General features: G+C 39.6%; 1 protein-coding gene across 1 annotated transcript in view; it reads right to left on the reverse strand.

Annotated features, from left to right (window-relative positions):
• ITGB6 (integrin subunit beta 6) overlaps window positions 1-22477 on the reverse strand; it is a 78651-nt gene that overhangs the window by 26481 nt on the left and 29693 nt on the right. Inside the window, exons 2-8 of the mRNA XM_056861429.1 lie at window positions 19052-19128; window positions 18309-18388; window positions 8926-9130; window positions 6684-6930; window positions 5814-5979; window positions 2985-3146; window positions 2210-2305 (exon numbers count right to left, since the gene is read on the reverse strand). Coding sequence (XP_056717407.1) covers window positions 2210-2305; window positions 2985-3146; window positions 5814-5979; window positions 6684-6930; window positions 8926-9130; window positions 18309-18388; window positions 19052-19112 — 1017 coding nt within the window. The 5' untranslated portion in view covers window positions 19113-19128. The remainder of the gene's footprint in view (window positions 1-2209; window positions 2306-2984; window positions 3147-5813; window positions 5980-6683; window positions 6931-8925; window positions 9131-18308; window positions 18389-19051; window positions 19129-22477) is intronic.

Consider the following 22477-nt stretch of genomic DNA (forward strand, 5'->3'; position numbering starts at 1 on the left):
AAGGATCTTCATCCCTGGTTGTAGAAGGGTTATAGATTTCAGTTTCTTAATATCACAGTCTATCTCAAAATGGCTGAGCTCCCAAGGTCTCATTTTTCCATATACAGTTTTCATTAAAATGTCCCAAATCCACCTCATAAATAATGGATGGGGTTGTTCGTTACCATGCTCCTAATTTTTCAGCTCACTATCTGTCAACGAGATAAATATCACAGATGCAAAAAGGAGTTTAGCTTTTGTTCCCCGTGAACAGAAATAGCTCATGTAACCCTCGTTTCCTTTGGTCTATTTATTTTATTTTACGAAAATTCTAATTCATTTCTATGACTGGACCTCAGAGGTAACAAAACAAAAAATTGCTGTCTTATGTCACTACCTGCTTCTTTAAACATGGATCCGAGCTACCATATCTTAGTTGTCTGTTTCCCCTTGACACTGACTGGGGGAAATACACTGAAAGGATCAGGTAATAAGTGATGTAGAAGACCTCTACCTGAGTCCCTGTAAAGCCACTGCCAGTTCGAGTACACAATACTAAGTTTGATGGACCAGTGGTCTGATTCAGTATAAGGCAGCTTATTCTTATTACAAAAATATTTAAAATGTGACTTACTCCAATTAGTTTGAAGTGTTTCACGTGCATTATCTGAGTAATCTAAAAATAAATCTGCAAAATTGTCCAGTAATATAGGGTTGAAAATGGAATTAATTTGCAAAAGTGTATACTTTCAAGCAGTCAAAATTTATTTTATGAGGATGTTAGGGCCAGAAGGAAAGAACAAAATAATTCACCACCTTGCCACAAAACAGGACTATCTATCCACTGTGGAGCTCAAAGTGGTTTACAACATAGATAAGGAAGTTAGACAAATTTATGGAGGAAAGATCAATGCATAACTATTAGCTACAAGGGCTAAATAGAACCTTCATGTTCAGAGGTAGTCTATGTCTATATACCTGCCGCAGGGGGAAGTATTAGCCTCAGTGCCCTTGGCTTTCCCTTCTGAAGACATCTAGTTGGCCACTACAGGAAAAAGGATGCTGGGCGAGACGGATTTTTGGTCCCATTCAATGGGGCTGCTCTTTGGTTCTCATAGGAACTTTTAGAAGTGGAAGGAGGGGGAGGCAGATGAGTGCACTCTCCTGAAGCCTTCCTTTTCAACCAACTCAGCAAGTATTTCTGCTCCTTCTTCTCCCCAGGCACTTGGCTGGTTCTCTTTTGTGAAGTCCAAGTGGTTTGATGCTCAGGGCTGTGGCGAAAGGGACGGGGTATGGGTTGCTGGGTGGTTGTGCAAGCCCTGGGCGGCCTCGCTGCACCCAGAACTGGATGGGGGTGAGTTGCTGGGTGGTTGCACAAGGCCCGGGTGGTCTCACTGTGCTCAGAAAGGGAGGGGGAGTGGGGGATGGCTGCTTTGGGCTCCATGGGCTGGTGAAAAGTCCTTCGCGGGTAGCATCTGGCCCACGGGACGCATGTTTGACACCGCTGCCATTGGGCTTTCAAGGCAACAGACATTCAGAGATGGTTTGCCATTGCCTGCCTCCACATGGGTGCTGAGAGACTGGCCCAGAGTCACCCAGCAGGCTTCATGTGGAGGAGTGGGGAATCAAACCCAGTTCTCCAGATTATCCATTGCTCTTAACCATAGGGGTGCCAGCTCCGAGTTGGGAAATACCTGGAGATTTTGGAGATGGAGCCTGAGGAAGAGAACTGATCTCTATTGGCTGGAGATCAGTTGTAACAGCAGATCTCCAGCCACTACTTGGAGGTTGGCAACCCTACTACACCATGCTGGCTCTCTATACCACAGTTAGGGTTGCCATTTGCCCACTGTTGGGCAGGCAAACTCTTGATGACACTCTGCCCCCAAACCCCTATTGGTGCTCATCTGAGTGGCAGGGGGAAATGGGGGTTATCAGCAGTGGTTTAGGAATATTCCCAATCTCTATTGTTTTTATCATAGAGATGGGGTGAAATTCTAGAGTGTCATCCCACTTTAATAAGATTAGGATCCTTAGCTGGGGAATGCTGGAACATTTACACAGCCTTTTTCATATAAAAGTTGAATGAAAATCAAAAATCAAAGTTTGAGACCGGTTGTAAACTCCACTGGAAGCGTTTTGCATTGTATTTGAACCACTCTGGAGATTCAACATTTTTCTTTGTGAGGTGGACACACAACCAATCAATCAATAAATTTTGTGCACTTACCTCATACAAATGAATCTGCTTCTCTGTTACTGCAAAAATTACTAAAATATTGTTTTGAACAATCTTGTCTATTAATTGTCCGACTGTTGGGTACTCCTGAAAAAAAACAACATAGAGAATAAATAAATCCTAAAAGAATGGATAAACGGTAAATAGTGATTCAAAAGTACTGTACGTTCATTGTCATCTTCAGAACACTTTCCTGGGAGAAAACCCCACTGAATAGACCTGCTTAGGATGGCACTGTTAGAGAGCAACCCTAAGAAGGTCTACTCAGGATCCTACTCTGGTCTGTTCAATGGGGCTTACTCCCATGAAAGTGTTCTGAGGCTTGCACTTTAAGTCTTCTCTCTAGTTCTCATCCCATATGAGGGCTAGTAGGAACTGAGAAGATCTTTCAGTGACCTTTGGTAGAATTGCTACCTTTTTCAGTGGCCTTGCTTCTAGCCCTGTACAATCCAGGTTGGCACTCATTATATCAGGTGAAATTTACCTAGTTAGCTACACACATCAAAAAGGCGCAGCTGCTAAATTTCAGGCTCAAGCCACAAAAACAGGTTTGTGAAAAGAAAAATGTAAAAACCCTAATGCCGATGGAGCAAAGCAACTAAGGAATGAGTTATAGAGCTTTCGCATTTAAACAATGGTATGTTGCCCTTAAAACTTGGATGCTACATATTTAAAACAGGAGTCTTGATATGAAGATATGAAAATGAGTATCAAATATTTCAGCCCTTATATGGGAGTTCCCTTGATTTCCCCAATAAGTGCGTACCAAAAAGGCTGACATGGAGTATTCATTATTATGATCTAAGTGGCACTCTCCGTCATTTGGAATAACAATTCCTGCTAGTTTACTATCCATCCCAATATGTGAATCGGCATCAGTCACAAACACCAACAGATGTAATGAAATGTTTCTCCAACCAATTTTTTCCTGAAATAAAAATGCAAAGAGTTTTGGTTAACACTGAGATGCTGATGTGATATATGATGATGATAGAACGTGTTGTAAAACAATGCATGTAGTGCTTATTATATACTGTCTTGTTTCTATTAAAAATAATGCCATATCCTACACTATTTAATCTGTGTTTAAAGCATCACAATTACAAGGAGCCTAAACACAAAGAATATGAATTTGGTATTAATAGCTATTCATTTGTTATGCCTTTAATAATATTTTTGATCTTTTTGCATCACTATACATGTTGAACACAAAATAGTTTTTACTGGCAAGAGGCAATCCGCTGTTCTTTGTCTCTGTTGACAGGCCTAACTATGTATTTGTATTCCAAGGAAGTTGCTTACTATTGCTGACGTATCAAAATCTAAGTTGTTGTTGTTGTTTTAACTGAATCATAGAGTTAGAAGGGGCCATACAGGCCATCTAGTCCAACCCCCTGTTTAATGCAGGATCAACCTAGAGCATCCCTGACAAGCGTTTGTTCAGCCTCTGCTTAAAGACTGCCAGTGAGGGGGAGCTCACCACCTGCCTAGGAAGCTGATTCCACTGTCGAACAACTCTTACTGTAAATTCTACCCCCAATATCCAGCCGGTACTTTTCCACCCGCAATTTAAACCCATTATTGCGAGTCCTATGCTCTGCTGCCAACAGGAACAGCTCTCTGCCCTCCTGTAAGTGACAGCCCTTCAAAGACTTCAAGAGAGCAATCATACCCCCCAACCTCTTCTTGTCCAGACTAAACATTCCCAAGTCCCTCAGCCTTTCCTCATAAGGCTTGGTCTCCAGGCTCCTGATCATTCTCATCACTCTCCTCTGCACCCGCTCCATTCTTTTGAAGTGAGGCCTCCAGAACTGCACACAATACTCCAGGTGCAGTCTGACCAACGCAGTGTACAGAGGAACTATGACAACTGGTACTTCCATACCACAGGAAACCTAGATATTGGCATAGACTGAACAGGATTCACAATGACAGAAATGGTGCCAGGAAGTTACATACAGAGACAGATCGCAGGCTACTTTGGAGATGGGATTCAATTTGCATATTAAGTGGTCTAAATAGATGAGTGTTATGCTGGCTGCGAGTTCATTTTCTGGAAGCAGAGAGAAACCAGGGCTCCTATCCTGAATTGGTCTAATTATGTTGTTTGGAAATATATAATTGGAACTTTAAACAGTAGCTATGCATGCTAAGCACACTGTTCTAAAATAAATGTCAAAGCTTGAACCGTGTACAAAGTAACCAATAATTTTCTATTATTTTCTTTAAATGCCTCTTGATAATATGCCCCGTTCTGTTTCTAAAACCAAATGTTTCTTGATTTGCTGAAATACTTGCTGTAAATTTGATTCCTTTTCCTTGATGTAAGCTAGTGTTTTATAGGAGTCGGATAGGAAGGAACTGGAAGGTCAAGACTGCAAGCTCAGTAACTATGGCCTAGATCCTTTGATGTGTGTTAAGTACTCCTAGTTGATGTTTTCACGGATTTGGGTTGCTCAGTGGTATCTAATTAGCTCACATCAGGTGTGTAGATTGGAATAAAGAGAGTACAGATCCAATGGCAAAATCCAGTCCTGGAATTTTCTTTCTTGATTTGAATGTAAAATTCCTACCTGAATTTCTGAGTCATTATATTGTAATTACCTAGCTATGAGGTAATTCCATATAAAAGGACAAGAAATATCTTAAAATATTTTTTTCTGAAGTGAGTTTGCTGTGATTTGAGAAGGCAGTTAAAACAGCATAAGAAAGAGCAAAGGGAATTCCTCCCCATTTCTTTGATGAAAGCTGTTCTATTCCCACTAAAGTCTTAATTCAGAATATTAACCATTTTCAACACTATTTAGCATTTATAAAAGTGGTCTCTTCAAATAAACATAAACATAACAAATGTATAATGATAAAGGACATAGTATAAAACTGCCTGTAAACAGAAGTTCTATGCTGTTAAGATATATAAGAAAATGAAGAGCATTATTACATTTTAAATAAATATTTAGTAATGTCACAATTCTTTGTAACTTTATTTATCACATATGCATATTTTGATCCATTTTCTTCAAAGCTATAATATAGCTATCCCTAAAGGAGACTGCTCAAAATCCTATTTCATGTCTGATATACTTTCTTTCAGAGCTGAGGGGGGGAAAGGAACAAAGTTTGGAAAGGAAAGCTACTAATGAAAGTGAAAGCATTTGAACATTAATTAGGGATAATCTGATGTATGGATGAGGCCTCCGAAACCTTAGATTGCTACTCTTGCCTAAGGTGATGTGAAGGATGAACATGAATTCACCATCCAAAAGTGTTCTGAACATGCACAGTATTTATACTTTCATGCTCAAAATAATCCAGGATGGTGATATTAATATTAATATTGGCATGGTGATAAGTATTTCCATCTTGGATTCTAACAGTGCAACCAAAGCAGAGTTACATTCTTCTAAAGCCATTGATGTTGATGGACTTTGAAGGATGTGACTCTCTTTAAGATCCTTACATCAAATAGAAACGAACCTCTCAGTCTAATTCATGCTTGGAATTTCTGGGGCGGTTCTTAATCGAGGGGAAAACAGCATGCGTTTTACAGTTTTTATTTGTCCCTAATAAATATTAAATGCATATATTTCCTTACCTTACAAACAGCTGCCTGCATAATTGCATCAAAACCTGCCTCAGGAGTGTCTATATTAGCACTAATTTTCTGCTTTTTCACAATTCTATTAAATCTTTCCGAGTCATTTGTCAATGACAGAATGTGCCTGTATCCAAATGCGGGTGAGCAATCATCTGTGTAACCTCTGTAAAACAAATGGCATATATACCTTGGGGTAATGCTACAAATCACATGGAATACCTCCAGAATTAAAAATGCATCATGATCATGTTCAATAGTCTACATATGCAGCATACGCTCCTGAATAGTCCTAGGAAGCATTGCAGCCTTGAGATGTTTTCTGTCAGCAACATGACTGATAGAGATCTTTAATATCTTTATTACAGTATTTATATATTTGCTGTCAATATACTGTAGGTGTAATACCCTTATGCAGAAAGGTTAATAGAGATTTCCAAAGGCTTCACTGTAACAGACACATTCTGTGGTGAACCAGAATGTCACAGGTGAAGTGGGATTTGAACAGATTCTAACACTTCTAACACTCCCAGTTAGAAGACGAACATAAATTATCCACCAAACTATAATATTTCTTCTAGCTTTGCCATTTGTCAAAAAGCCCTACATAATAACTAATGCTTTGGATTATATTCCCCCCTCCTTCAGCTAAATGGCACCACAATCCCAACTTCATATTCCATTAGAGAAGAAAAGTTTCTAAAGCAAGTAGAAAAGGGCAAAACCTTGTCAAAATGATTAAAGCAATGAAATCAATCAAATTATGTTGTCAGAAAGAATGCACTTAAGTTCAGAGTAAATGTTTAAAGATAAGACAGAAGAAAGATTATGGCCCCAGCAGTAATTGATCTGGGTGCCTTTGCTGCCAACCTGCAAGGATTCTCAATTTCTTCTGGCACAGTTTTGATGAATGGTGAAACTGGTTTTTCTACAAAAGACCCAAAACCTAGCTGAAAGTTACTCGTGAGTTTAGACATTTCTTTAGAAAGCGTGGAACCTAATTCCTTTATTGTGTTCAGATCATCAACCATTGAAGCTGAAAGATCCATGAGGTAGTAGAGGTCAACTGGATAATCTTCAGTTCGGCGAACATTGATCTGTATTGTTTCTTCATGTCCTTGAGAACCCAACGGGAGAGACAAAAAACAAATGAATACAACTGCATTTAGAAGAAGAAGAAGAGTTGGTTTTTATATGCCGACTTTCTCTACCACTTAAGGGAGGCTCAAACCAGCTTAAAATCACCTCCCCCTCCCCACAACAGATACCCTGTGAGGTAGGTGGGGCTGAGAGAGCTCTAACAGAGCTTTAAGTTGCCCAAGGTCACCCAGCTGGCTTCATGTGTAGGAGTGGGGAAATTCAGTATTGAATTCTTGACACCACAAAATATTTTTTCCAGTTTTTTGTTGCTGTCACAAAGCAGATTTTGACATTATTACTAGCCCTTTTGATACCCTTCACTGAAGCTTGCTTCACACATTATGCAGATGGTGCTGGGATTCCATGGTATTGATAAAATTGGCTCAGCCACATTCTTACAAGTATTTAAGACAATGGAGCTAACATATTTTGAATTCCTGGCAGCAATAATACCATGAAGATAACATCTAAAGCAGGCTTTACAGTTTTCAGGAGAAACTTGGTGCTAATTGCCTACATATATACTTACCCTTGGGGTTAACACACATGACAATGAAACCGAAAATTTCTGGCTATATGTTACCATTTGATCCAGTTGTTAATATTTTGTGCTATCTGACAAGTGAGACCTGGATTTTAATAAGGTAACAGGTGCACACTGACATGTAAAATAATATACATTCTAAGCAAAGGTATCAGAGGAAAGGGAGTAGGTTACAAAAATCATCAAGGCTTTCCCCCCTGCTTTCTTCCTGTCTGTCATGGTCTGTCTATTAGGTCTGTCATGGCCTAATATAATAAGGACTGCAAACCTTTTCACTTTGGAACACATCCCTGGTTGGGATGCTTCCTGACGTTGCCCCTTGTTAGGATCTCCCTCATATCAGCCTCTATGCTGCTCTGCTGTGCCTGTGTGGTCTAAGCAGGAGCAACCTGTGAGTAAGCTGGTGAGGAGCCTGACAGCTGGAGGTGTTGATGCAGAGGGGGTTAGGTTTTGCCATTGCAGTATCCCTGGCCTGGCTAAGGCACAGCACAACAGAGGCTCCATGCACGTGTAGTACTTAGATGCTATGAAGAAAGATACCTGACTCCTAGGAGGTCAGTTCACACACAAAGGTCTGTGTACCTTACCCTTGGCAGGCAAGCCCAGAGGATCATAGTATGCCCAAAATAAATGTATATCTTGTAATAAAGTATAGTTATGTGCTTGATTTTATTACAGCACCACCTAATGATTTAGATTTATTTTCACTCCACAATCATTTGGCTTTACATTTGCATTAGATTCACATCAGGTTATGTAAACATGTGATAAAACATACTACTCCTTGGTTACTGAATGAAGTCTGAAAAGCATCCTGAGAGTCATATGAGAAAAGCACCAAAAGGCAAATAGTTTGAGGAGGCCAAAGCTGATACAGAGAACATGTGAATTATGATATCCGCTTGTTATTCTGGAACTCTGACCTGGGCATACTACTGGCATGAATATATTGTGTGTGAAAGTTAGATGATTCAGTGATTCTATTCTTGCCAACTTCTGTTGCAGAATTCTAGAATTTATTTTTCAAATGTGCTATGATCATAGCCAAGGGGAAAGATTTATATGATCTGAGAAGAAACCAGAGTACCATAGCCAATACAACTTCGCATTAAATAGCATTTTAATGTTATGCTTGCTGTACTAATGATGGGCAGTTCTCATTTTATTTGACATAGGTGGGTTCTATGATTTTGTGCCATATGGATATTGTAACAGGAACAGATTTGCCCATTGCATAGAGGAAACATTCTGTGTCTTAAAAAGTCCCTCTAACTTACACATATTCATCAGGTGTTTTTTTACTATTGAAATTGATAAACTATTTCTACTATGCTTAATGTGTCAGTTCATTTCAAACCCCTGATTTTAATCTAAACAAAATGAAAGCTACAAAAGAAAAAGTTTCCACTTACGAATCATGTAACTTACCTGGCCGCAGTCGAACAGTTAATTTTTGAGGAGATATCTGGGTAACATCTGAGTTGTTTTCTTGTGGTCCTTCACTAAGGGGCTTATTTTTGTGGATTATTACTTTAGAAACGGGAAACTCAATGAAATTCAGCTGGCATCCTTTTGACACAAGCCTTTCAGGAATGTCACATCTTATAGGGATTTCAGATGTGTCAGTAAAATTCTAAAACAACAAACCAAAGAACAGGATGAAATTCTGTACAATACAAAAGTTAAATATATTCACTTGATTGACTTATTTTTGCATAAATGCTGTCACAGAATACCTTTGTGAATAAGTGTGGGTACATAGAAAAGCGGTATAAATATAAACTACCTCAACATGATCTAAGTGTACTTTACTGTTACTAATTGGCTTACTTCATAGTCTTTTGGCTATACTTTTGCCTTTTAACGAGGAGTTTGTGAGCATACTACATAGATAAAATCAGTATGCTATCATTTATAATCATAAGCGATATATCCTTTTTCTTAGCACATTAGGGCCTTTTCCACATGCATCGCTTACCCCAGATTTCTCATGTGGTCAATCTGTGAGGCTTGGAATAGCATTCCACGATTTTTGTCCACATGCCTCCTTTAGCAATGTTGATTTCTGTTTTCCTGTTCACTTCTAAATCAGTTTTATCCTGTCTGCACTGGTTTTCCCAGTGTGATGTTTTCTAGTGGGGGGCATCACGTGATTCGTGATGTTGTGGATGATCACGCTGGACGCTCCCCACCACTTCCCTATCATCATCAGCCATTATACATTTGGAAAAGTTTGCACTCAAAATGGATGCCCCAAACTGAAGCACAATCTACCATTAGGCAGACGTTCACGCACTAGTCCACTTTGCTTTGTGCTCAAGCACAGTAGAACTATCAAATTATTGCACAGTTTACAATGCAGTCCAATTAATTCATTTTCTGTTTTGCTCGGAGGGCTTTACCAAGCAACTTTCTGAACTTCCCAGAATTAAGACATACTCTTGCTTTTCCAGTGTGTAACGAGAATTGTAGAAGAATTGTAGCCTAGGGGATTGCAAAAATGGGGAGAGGTACTCTAGTGTACATATGCCCATTCAATCCAGCGCTATATTGCTAATCTTGTCATTAAAAAATTAGGGGGGGAATGGGTGGAGGGAGGGGAAGTGGGGAGACGAGCAAAACAGTGGGTGTGAACAAGGGAAGGGTGTTTGGTGAAGCAGAGAAATAAAAACCATTTCAAGATGTTCACACGCTCAAGGGAAGCTGGCTTAGGAACAGAGGAAAAAAACATTGTGGTAAAAGTGCGTGGGAAAACAACAGAGGAAAAGTGATGGGGAAATGTCTCCGAAACCAAACGGAGGGAAAAAATGTGGAAATGAAAAAATAAAATGTAGCTTTTGACAGCATTAAATGTTGTAAACCAATCATGTGAAAAAGGCCTAGATCAGGCACTGATATCCTCAGTGCCCTAGAATTCAGTACATGTTACAGGACTTAGCATCTGTGGGTGGTGGTTCTCATCTCATCCTTATGATTTAAACCTAACTCTCAAGATGTACCTATCCTCTGACTTCCAACAGCAGAAAGTGAAAAACAAGCACAAGTTCATGTAATAAAGAGGGCTTTTTGAGGTGTTTGATATTTATCTCAGATGAAGTGATAGAGAGTTGTTGTGCCATTCCACATACATGTTCCATATAACTTTATTCATATTATATTAAAGAAATTCTTGCTTTTGTTTTATAATCATTGTAAGACATTTTCCTCTGAATCTTAAAACACGACATAAATCACTGTAGTAGGCATTATTATTTCTGCAAGGGAGCTGAAGCTGACAGGGGAAACAATCTGATGTTAAACTACATGGATTTCTGACCTTCTGATGAAATATTTTATCTTTGAAGAGAGTCTTTAAAAATTCACATGGGAGCGTGTGAAAAAACAGTATGTCAGCAGGTAATTAGTGAAGATTTTCAAGAAAGATTCATGAGCAGGAGCAGATGAGGCCTAGTATCCCATCCTCAACCCATGAAAATGAACAATTCTGATAACTGTTTTACATGCGGGAAGAACTTGTGCAGGAATCATCATAAAAATATGCTTATGGAGGAATGTTTCATGTCACAATCAATCCTGTATTAATTATGGATAAAAAGGTGCCTCATTTCTCCCCACTATGAATATTACCCAGTTAAATTACGATTATACTGCAATAAGACCTAAGTACACCTGGGCCTGCAATGAATAAGTGGCAACCATATGGCTGTCAAGCTTAAAAATCAGGCGAAAGCATATTTTGCCCATGTGATACAGTTTCTCTTTCTTATAGCAATGTAGCTAAAGAAATGACAGCATGCTCCCATATGCTACTGTTTGTTTGCCATCCTGCTTTTCTTTACATGGGTGTCATTAGTGGGTGACCACAGGGTATCCTTTTGGGGGGTCCCTGAGTTATGCCCTTTTCTTCCCACAACTCTTCACATGGTGTCAAGTCTATTGAGCTTTTGGTACCAGGTTAAGACATAAGTATTTATCCTGGCCTTTTGTTAGGTGGTTTTTTAAAATGAGCCTTCCTCCAATCTGACCTTTCAAATAATAATATCATTGGCTTCTCAGTCCCTTGCAGCCTCTGAAATGTTTTTCTTTTGGGTTTTTTATTATTTAAATAGTATCTGTTAATTATAGGGTTGTGCATATTGGTATACCCAAACCGAAAATAAACCCGAAATTAACCATTTCGGCAATAATCAGGTTTCGGGTCGACCGAATACCAAAACCTGGTTGCCCAAAGCCTTTGCTCAGGTGCACAGCTCTATGCTTTCTCCCATTTTACTATCTTTGACTGGTTTTGTTAGGACTCCATTGTTGGGGCCCTTTTGAGGTGGGGGTCATGTAATTGGAGCCAGCTTGGTCAGACCAAACTAGTCTGGAAGGGTCATTTTAAAGGACGGGGCTCACCAAGTCCCGTCCCCTCCAATTAAAAAATGGCTGCTTCTACAGCTAGTTATTGGGCTTTTGAAGAAGACTCCTCACCTGTGTAGATGAGCAATCTCCTTCTCAATAACTGCCTTGGTCATGACTTCTAGCAAAACCAAAACAAAAGCACCTCCGTGCCTATACCTTGGTGGTTTGGAAATTAGTATGGGTAAAAGGTACACAAATGCTCAGAGCCAGTTAGCAAAATACAAATATTATTAGGTGCTTAGACAAAAAAGACAAACTGTGTGAAGCAAATGTTCTTAACAACTGTGACTAAACAATATACAATATATACATGGAATAATTCATTTGGTGGACAAAAAGTCCTCTTCTTAAATATTTCAAAGATGATCCGTTCCAATGGTATAAGTTATTCACAGGTATCAATCCAACAGGTATGGATCCAAAGTTTTATGGATCAAAACATGGGGATCCATGTTTTGATCCATAAAACTTTGGATCCATACCTGTTGGATTGATACCTGTGAATAACTTATACCATTGGAACGGATCATCTTTGAAATATTTAAGAAGAGGACTTTTTGCCCACCAAATGAATTATTCCATGTATATATTGTATATTGTTTAGTCACAGTTGTTAAGAACATTTGCTTCACACAATTTGTCTTTTTTGTCTAAGCACCTAATAATATTTGTATTTTGCTAACTGGCTCTGAGCATTTGTGTACCTTTTACCCTTGGTCATGACTTCGGCAGGCTCCGATATCACCCCCCCCCTGAAAACCTGCTCTCTCAGTGCTGAACGTCTGAACCTGAAAACTGATGGACAACTCAGCTCGCAAATGCCTGGAGGATGGGGGCGACCCCTTTGTGGGTCCATAAAACTGGATCCCCTGTCCCAAACTTTGGTGTCCATCTAAGGAGAGTCTCTTGCAGTTACACTGCAAATTTGGTGACTCTACCTCCAAAAATGCCCCCACAGGAGCTTTGAAAAAAATCCCCATATAGTATAATGGACCTGATTTTTTTTTGGTAAACCTGGAAATAAAGCTGAAACACCCCTTTACCAGTATGGGTATTTGGCTTATTCCAGGTTTACCAAAAAATATCAGGAGCAATAAACCTGAACCCAAAATTTACCAAAATTCTTTTGCACAACCCTAATTATGTAACTATGATAATAACAGTTTTGTTACTTTTTAAGGTTATTGGACATGCTGTTTTTAATAGCAGGTTTATGCTATGACTATTTTTATTACAGTTTCTTAATGTAATTTTTATTGCTGGTTATTTTAACTGTTTTTTATTTAACTGTATTATTTAACTGTATAATCTGTAAACTGCTGCAAGAATATAGCATGTATGTATTTTAATAAATAAACAAATCATTCAGTACCTCACATTCTTCTAGCCAACTATCAAAGAAGAAAAATCCCATTAGAAGTTAGAATTAGAAACATTCCATGAATTTTTGTTCAACTGAAAGCATACACAGTCATTAGGACTGCCAGTTAGTGGCTGGCAACTGGTGGGAGTCCAGGGGGGAGCACCACCAGGCAATGACTTGACATTACAGATAGGGAAAACTGAGAAGTGACATCAGTCCACTCTAGGAATTGTTGGAAACTTTATGGTAAAACCATAGATTTTCTGATGATTCCTAAAGCAGACTGACATCACTCCTAGGCTTTCCTTGGAAGTGACATCACGCCGTTGCCTGACAGTGATTTTTTCATTATTTTTCTCTAGCAGCAGAAGTAGTGGTGAGAAATGGGAGCTAAGGGGGAGGAATGCCTGCCCCTAGCAGGAAACTGGCAAACTTGGTCATGGTACAAATCTGGAATTAACAACCTCTATAACACAGAACAATTTCTTTACACTTATGTTTCTGTTTCTTGTATTTCCTATGAAACCAAATGTTCTTAATGCAATTATCTGAATGCAATATTCTTTGACAGAAACAAACTCTCACAGTAGAATCAAACCCACTATATATAAAATCACCTGTTGCTATTTAAGGCTTAGAGGTAGAAACATATGATCATCTCAGGCCAAACACTCTGAATTTGCTGACTTAAAAAGAAGACGAAGAAAAGATATTGCAATGTAAGCCCATATTTTAGGAATGCTTACGGTCTGTATTTTTATCCAGCAGACAACAAATGCTTGAAGTTGTGTTGCTTCAATAGAAAAAAATTCAAACAGCAGCTGTAGCTTAATACTTTTAACAGAAACAACGAAAGGTCACAAAGAAATGAGAATTTTTTGTTTTCACAAGACTCATCCTGTGGGTAGATGTTGAACAAAATTAACAAAGTGGGGGTAGAGGCTAAAAGATGTAGCTGAAAAAAGGCATCTGTTAAGACAGTGATTCAAGAAGCTCTCTGCAGACTAATTAAATTAGCTAGAGCCCAGTAAAAAGGATTTCAGGTTGGACCAAAAGCATGATTTAGATTTATTTATATAGGATTGGGAAGGGAAGGCAGCATGGTATAGCTCGATCATGTCAGATCTTGGAAGCTAAGCAGGGTCAGCCCTGGTTAGTATTTGGATGGAAGACCACCAAGGAATACCAGGGTTGCTATGGAGAGGAAGGCAATGGCAAACCGCCTGTAAGTCTCTTGCCTTGAAAACTCCATAAGGGGTCACCATATGTCATCTGTGACTTGATGGCACTTTACACACACACACACACACACACACACACAGGATTGGGTATTAGGCGATGGAAAACCCTATACCTGAGACTCTGGAGAGCTGCTGCCTGCCTGTCAGAGTAGACAGGGTCGGCCCAACCACTAGGCAAACCTAGGTGATCACCTAGGATGCCAGATTTTGAGGGACACCAAAAAGGCAAGAGCAACCTTCTCTACTGATCTGAATAGAAGTTTGGCATTCTGGCTTCTAGTATCTCCATAGCTGTTGACTCTGGTCTTCTATAGGTATGATGGAACATGGAGGGCTTTATCTGTTTTTATTTTTACATTGTTCATTTTGAATGTCCAGTAAGTAAAATGTTAATTCTCACTTTTATCTCTGTTGAATAGGGTGGGGAAGCCAGAGTCAGAGTTTGCCTAGGGCAGCCCTGACAGTAGATAATACTGACCTTTATAGACCAGTGGTCTAAGGCAGCTCCATGTGATCACAATTTTTTAATGCTTTCTCTTGACAACATAATCAATTTCTAAGTAATCCAATATGCAGGCTGAGAGCCCCATCATATCAATGATGAATCAATCAATAATGGAATCCTATCAGAGTTTTCAGTGGAAATCAAATAGCATGAAAACTGGCATGGTACTGAGACAGAATAATAGATAGGGAGGGGAAGGTGTGCAAGGACTTCCCATTCTTTGGAATGACTTACACACCACTGCATGCGCACCCATGCGTCTATGTTGGAGTGGACGGGGCTAAAGAAAGGATCTCTTGAATTCAGTGGGACTCCTTCATGCAAGGCACTGCACCTACATTTGATGGGAATAGACTCAATTTCCCCCCCAAAACTAATGTGGCGAATTAATATTAACCTGCATTGGATGGTACATGAACCCATTCCCATGATCACCATGGGTTGCAAAAAGCGATAGCACAATTGAAGAAATTGCTGCCGTATGTCCATGTAATGTTTATCTTGCTATTTCCTAGTGCAATAGAAAACCACATGCATGGATGAGGGCAAGGAATGATTGCATGCTGGCCAGTGGAAAGTGGATGCATGAACAGCCCGTAATGTTTTTGACTGCAGCGTTCTTTCACCATTCACTGATGTAACCAGTTAAACATCCCAGCATTGCTTGTGAAGCAAGGAAATGCCATTATAAAAATCTAAGCGTTGGAAAGACTACCATACATTAAAAAAACTTTCAAAACTTGTATATATCCATTGAAGTTAAGGGCTTAGTTAAGGGAGAAACTCTGCTCAGGATTGTGCTATAAGGAACTGTACCTTTCACTAATACCTTTGCTGTATTAGTGAGATTTAGACTTCTTTCTCAGAGGGCCATCCCAGTACAAAGACAGTGTTCTGAAAGTAAATATCACAGTTCCCAAGAAACAGGCACACAAAACTGTCAGGGTCTGTAATTCTGGCAATGAAATGCGAAGAATAGAAAACTGAGCAATGCATTGTAGGCCATAATTTCTTCACTGGGCCCTTTTGTAAACCAGAAACAAATTTCATAGAATTGTTTTCTCTGACTGCTTGTATATGTTGTGCAAACAATGTCTGATGCTGTTACTTGGAAACTGTCAATCATAGCCAAAGGTACTAATTCACTGCAGTTCTGAGAATGTGTATTTCCACATGGAGCCTGGCACAATATATATATATATCCAGCTAGTTTTCACGTCAATATAAATGGAAATTTGGCCAGTCAAAGTCAGGCATGTGCAGTTCCTTTAGATTTCAATGGGACAGAGTTAGGCTCATGCTTAAATTTCCCGTGAAAATGAACGGTACTGAAAAATACTTAACTGGGTGGTTTCTAGTCTTTTGATGGCAGAGGCAAATTTGAAAAAAAAATGAATATAGTTTACTTGAGAACTCCTAGACTCTAATCAAGAGATTTCCAGGTGCAACTGTTGCTACAGCCCTTTTCAGATGTTCAGTTTTGATGCACACGCAACAAGTAACAGGAACAAGGGCTACCTGCAGTCTTCCCAAAACACACAGTGGCTATTGTGTGTGAATAGAGCAACACACATATTTTCCAACTTTAGGACACACAGACTGAACACTGGATTTTACATACTATGTAAGGTCTGTGTACATGAAAAACGGTGTGTGTGTGTGTGATCCTTATTCACACAAAATGGTGACCACATCTACTGGGAGGATCGTGGGTAGCATACACTCCCTTTAGGTGAAATTGGTACATCAAATTTGAATGTCTGAAAAAGAAAGATTGTGTGAGAAGAACTGTCTGTCAGTTTCTGGATTGAACGTTTGGTTCTTCTAGAGCCCTTTTCAGACATTCGGTTTGGGCACACCAGCCACATATAATGGGGGTGGTGGTGGCGGCACCTTTTAATGCATGAGGATTCAGAGTCTATTTCTGCCCATGTCATTTGGATTCTGTAGACTATTTGTTTTCCTCTTCCACAGATCCTGGTTCTATTGTATTTAATGTCTATTTAATGTGAGACAGCAAGGTAGTCTTCCCCTGACTATGGAAGATCCACTGATTTAGCAATTTGTAATCATCTTTTTTCCTTTCTGTAATGTATTAGGACAGCAAGGGAATAGCTTGTTGCTGGGCAGGATAGCTCTGTGTGTCTGTGTGCTAGTAATTGGGGCAAGAGTCATGGAGGGTTACAGTGAACCATAACAAGATCTGGGTGAAACTGTTACTATACTGACGCCTCTCTGTCTGTAATACAATCAGATATGCCCTAAATGTTGATGGGCTGTCATATCTTGAATTTGGATAAATATCCCTTCCTCAGTATGATCGGGACTCAGAGATTTCTGCCCATTAGGGCCTCGGAGTCAGCAGCTGCAAATAAACTGTTTTCTTGATAACGATCTTGGGTCTCCCTCTCCCCTGCAAACCCCTGTTTTACTGCAACAAATGTATAGTTGGAAGGTGCATGATACACTAGCCTTACTGAAGTTAAACAGGTCTGATTAGTGCAGGATAGGAGATGTCACAGGAACCCCACAAAGGCCTCCTTGAATACCATGACAGAAGAGACTATAATGTTTACCTTACTTTCCATCATCATATTGCTGCTTGACAAAAAACCCTCCAACTTCTGCAAAATCTAAGGGTGACAACACATGGGAGGTTTTGCCTTGGATTTGCCACTCTCTAGAGGCACATTTTCCCCATCTGAATTCTCAAAACTCTGCATGGGGGCTTATTTTTTAGTTTTGAGAATTTGGCTGGGGAAAATGTGCATTTAGAGAGCGGCAAATCCAAGGCAAAACCTCCCATGCGTTTGTCACCCATAGATTTCAGATTCACAATCAAATGCATAAATTGATCGATACTTTGGTGTGTGTATGTGTGTGTGTGTTTTTAATGTGATTAATATGTATAATTTATTCTGATTGGGATCCCATCAACCAACTAGTTCTACGGTGCATATTCAAACAGGCTCTGGGTTTATATTTCTTGAACTGCATCCCTCTTTCTCACATCAAAACAAAACCGCTTTTGAAATGAGATGGATTTTTAAAAAACGGCTTCTGATTAGGTCTGAGGTCGGCCTTAAGGTTAGCTATTCAAAGAAAAAATAATACAAAAAATGCCACCAGGTGTGTGCAAACCCATTGGGTTTGACTTTATATCCAATGTTGTAATCCAGACTCCAAGTGAAAAAATTTGTCTTCCCCTCAGGGCAGGATTTGTATGGGAACAGAAACTCAGACCCTGCCATAATGACCTCAAGTATTTGCATTATACTTTTCAGAGAATTTACTTTACCGCTTGAAAACACCAGGCACAGTGCGGTCCAGAAAGCAAACAGTCTTCACAATTCACTGCACTCCCTGAATTACAATTTCCTGTATTTCAAATCAAGAAAGTACAGTGGATGAGCACATGGTATAATTATTCCAGGTACAAACTGTTCTAGGTAATGTCTGGACTTTGTCAAAAACAGCCTTTTGGTTTCAGCCTTCGATTCAAATGCTTTTGGAATTCAAGAAGGCGGCAAAAAGGCAATTCAGATTATTAACAAACATCCGTTATTTTAAACGGAATTAATATTTAGCTTTGTCAAAATGGTAATAGGCACAAAGAAAGTACTACAAGCTATTGACTAATAATTAACCCTGTTTCCTGTACTTGCTATCTGACCCATTGCCGATGCCACCAGATTGTCCAATAAAGTTTACGCTTTCATGTTATTTCTCCTCCTGTTTTTCAAGTTTGTTCAGTAAATTAAAATGTAGCCAGCATCAGAAAACATGCAATAGAATCACGGTTGTGGCATACATGCTTGTACTACCCTAATGGCACAATTAAACAGTCCCTAGGTCTATGCAGAGTATCTGTCCCCAGTATTGAAAACAAAAAATACAACCCAGACTCTGTTCCAAAATATTAATCAGGAGGAAAGGTGCAGTGGCTGGCTTAGTGGGAACAGCTCATTTATCTAAAATGATGAAGACGATAACAGTGAAAACACATGTTCAGAAAGACATTTATCACCACTTGAGCCTTACCTTGTACATTGTTATTTCTTTGCAGAAATAAAAAGAAGAGGCAAAGCAATTCAATCCCCATTCGCTCTCAGTTCTGGCTGCACATACAAAACATACCAAAGTTAATTACATCCAGCGTTAACAAAATCGGTGCAGAATCTTTTCACAAGTCAGGAGTTCTTCCAGTGTACATTTCAAGTTCTTCAGCTCACAAAAGTTTTAGGAGATACTACCAAGCCACTGCATTCATATAAACAAAAGAGTACCTGGATAGGTAGACAGCAAGCTATGCGTAAGGCAACTTCAGCATGGTTATGGAATTCAACACAGTTCTTTATCTTACTTCCTTGTTTTCCTTATAAGGAAGACAGGTAATACAGTCAGACAAAGGTGGGGCAATTCATACAGGTACAGTGCTTTGTTTTTCATCCAGACACATCGTTTTAAAGAGCTCTTAGAATTTTGTGAGGCCTGATATAATGTTTTTGATTTTCTGCAGTGTATTAGGTGAATGAAGCTTTGGGTAAAAGTACCTGGAATGGCGAGTAAAGCCCATTTTCCTCCCAACTTCTTCCTCGAAAATGAACCTTGCAAATCTGGGAAAAAAATACAATCATTGTGTAACCCCAGTCATGAGCAAAGGCATCCATAATTATATATAGTACAGAGTTTCTAGCATGAGAAGAACTATATCAAATGTGCATAACTGATAAGTAAAATTATAGCTAATAATGTTAATAGCTAAAACTTCAGCTAATTTACATGTCCCTGGATGCTTGCTGAAATGTGGTTTGGCTCATGCCACTTCCACACATATACCCAGAGGTGTAGTTTCTGTGGGTAACTGTGTTGGACTCAAATGTAACCCAGGGGTATAGGATCCACTTCTCTCTAGTATATTTTCAAATTGCTGGGGAGTTTGTCTGACTATCAGAACCACAAAGGTAGGTCTTTGCCATCTATTACTTTCCCCGTTGATGGGAAAGACCCACCTTGATTCCATAGTCTGCAATATTTACACGTGTATACACAGTAACTAAATCCCTTCCCTCTGTTCAGCTCTATTAAAAAGAGGACTGAATGGAGTTTGACTTGGGGTATAGTTGGATGATAGGTTATTTGTGTGTCCAAGGCTGATTTTGATAATCCTCTTGGACCTCTCAGTGGCTTTCGATACCCCCAATCATACTATCCTTCCGGACTGCCTATCTGGGCTGGTATTGGGAGGTACCATTCTGTGGTGGTTCCGATCCTACCTGGGCAGTGGGTTTCAGAAGGTGGTTATGGGGAAGAAGAGTTGGTTTTTATATGCAACTTTCTCTACCTTTTTTAAGGAGAATCAGACCAGTTTACAATCTCCTTCCCTTCCTCTCCCCACAACAGACACCGTGTGAGGTAGGTGGGAATGAGAGAGTTCTGAGAGAACTGTGACTAGCCCCAGGACACCCAGCTGGCTTCATGTGTAGGAGTGGGGAAACCAACCCGGTTCACCAGATTAGAGTCCACCACTCTTAACCACTACACCACACCATTGGCCTCTGGAGTCCCACAAGGTTCTATGCTCTTTAACATCTATATGAAGCTGCTGGGTGAGGTCATCCAGAGATTTGGGCTGGCTTGTCACTAATACATGGATGATACTGAGCTCTATCTTGAGCTTCCAAGAGCAGCCCCAGACTACAGACTCTTGGACCCAAGATTACTGCAGGATAAGCAGGTGGTAGCTGTGGCTAGGAGTACCTTTACCAGTTTTGACTGGTTAGCCAGCTGTGGCCTTTCCTGGGCAGAAAAGATCTGGCCACTGTTAAGCATGCCCTTATTACATCTAGATTAGATTACTGAAATGCACTCTACATACATTTCCCTTGAGAAGTGTTTGGAAACTTCAGTTGGTACCAAATGCTGCAGCAAGGATGTTGACTGGAGTAGGTCGTAGGGACCATATCATTCCAGCTTTTACACTGGCTCCCACAGGCACAGTTCAAGGTGCTGGTCTTGATCTTCAAAGCCCTATATGGTTTGGGACCAATGTACCTGAAGGATGCCTACTTCCTGCTGGGCCACTATGGTAATCTTTGGGGCTCTGCTTTTGTGTGCCCCCACCTTCTGAGATTAGGTGGGTGGTAATCCGGGAGAGGGATTTCTCAGTCATTACATCAAAGTTCATGAACTCTGTCCTCAAAGAGAGTTGTCTGTCCCCTTCTGTTGCTGTCTTCCGCCAGTGGGTGAAAACCTTTTTGTTTCATATGGCATTCCCTCAGTGATCACTCCTTTTTAAACAATGTTTGAATTGGTGTTTTTATGTCTTGTAAGTATATTTACTCTGCTTTTAATTGTTTCAATACTGTGTGTTGTGGGGGTTGATTTTAATGGTTTTAAAATGTGATTTATCATGTACGTTTTAAATTGTTAGCTGCTTTGTTGGCCCTTGCGAGGGCAGAAAGGTGGATATAGTTTCTGTAAATAAATAACTAATCTACAGCTAGCTACCAATATTGGCAGAATTTGTAGCTGCATTGGTACCGATGCATTGAAGAATCAGGACCTGGTTTCATTCATTCATTCATTCATTCATTCATTTAAACATTAATGCTACCTTTCTCCCAGCTTAGAGATCCCAGATGTTGTTCTCAAGCACAGCCATGATTGCTTGACTGTATTTTGCAAATTTAACAAATATAGCCATATATGACCACCCAACATGCCAGTGTCCTATAAGGGTTTACAGCCTTATTTTAACTCATGTAAAATGCAAAGATGACATAAGAAAATATGTGCAGGTTTGGCTGAAGAATCATAAAGATCAATTCAGGCATTCGCTTGTTGGAAATTTTATTTTATGTATTTTATTTAATATTTATTTTTAATGTTTAATATTTATTTAGTTTTATTTAATAAAATAATTTTTATTTTATGTATTTAAAATATTTTAAAGTCTCCTTTCTATGCAATTTAGGGTCTCCAACGAGTTAAACAATAAAAAAAATTACAACAAGATTAAAAACACTTATGTGTGTGTGAAGTGCCGTCAAGTTGCAGCCGATTTATGGCGACCCCTTTTTGGGGTTTTCATGGCAAGAGACTAACAGAGGTGGTTTGCCAGTGCCTTCCTCTGCACAGCAACCCTGGTATTCCTTGGTGGTCTCCCATCCAAATTCTAACCAGGGCTGACCCTGCTTAGCTTCCGAGATCTGACGAGATCAGGCTAGCCTGGGCCATCCAGGTCAGGGCAAAAACACTTATAGATATATAAAAATAATTAAAACAGAAAAAGAAACACATGAATGGGAGAAATGGTAAATGAGAATCAGTGAAGGAACACCAGACAAAACAAAATAGTCATCACCTGCTGGTGCAAGACAATGATAGAAGGGGACAGACAAATCTCCCTGGGGAGGGAATGCCATAATATAATTTAGCCACTGGATAAGAAAATACTTTTTCAAC

Source organism: Euleptes europaea, chromosome 15 (assembly GCF_029931775.1).
Source record: "Euleptes europaea isolate rEulEur1 chromosome 15, rEulEur1.hap1, whole genome shotgun sequence".
NCBI lineage: Eukaryota > Metazoa > Chordata > Lepidosauria > Squamata > Sphaerodactylidae > Euleptes > Euleptes europaea.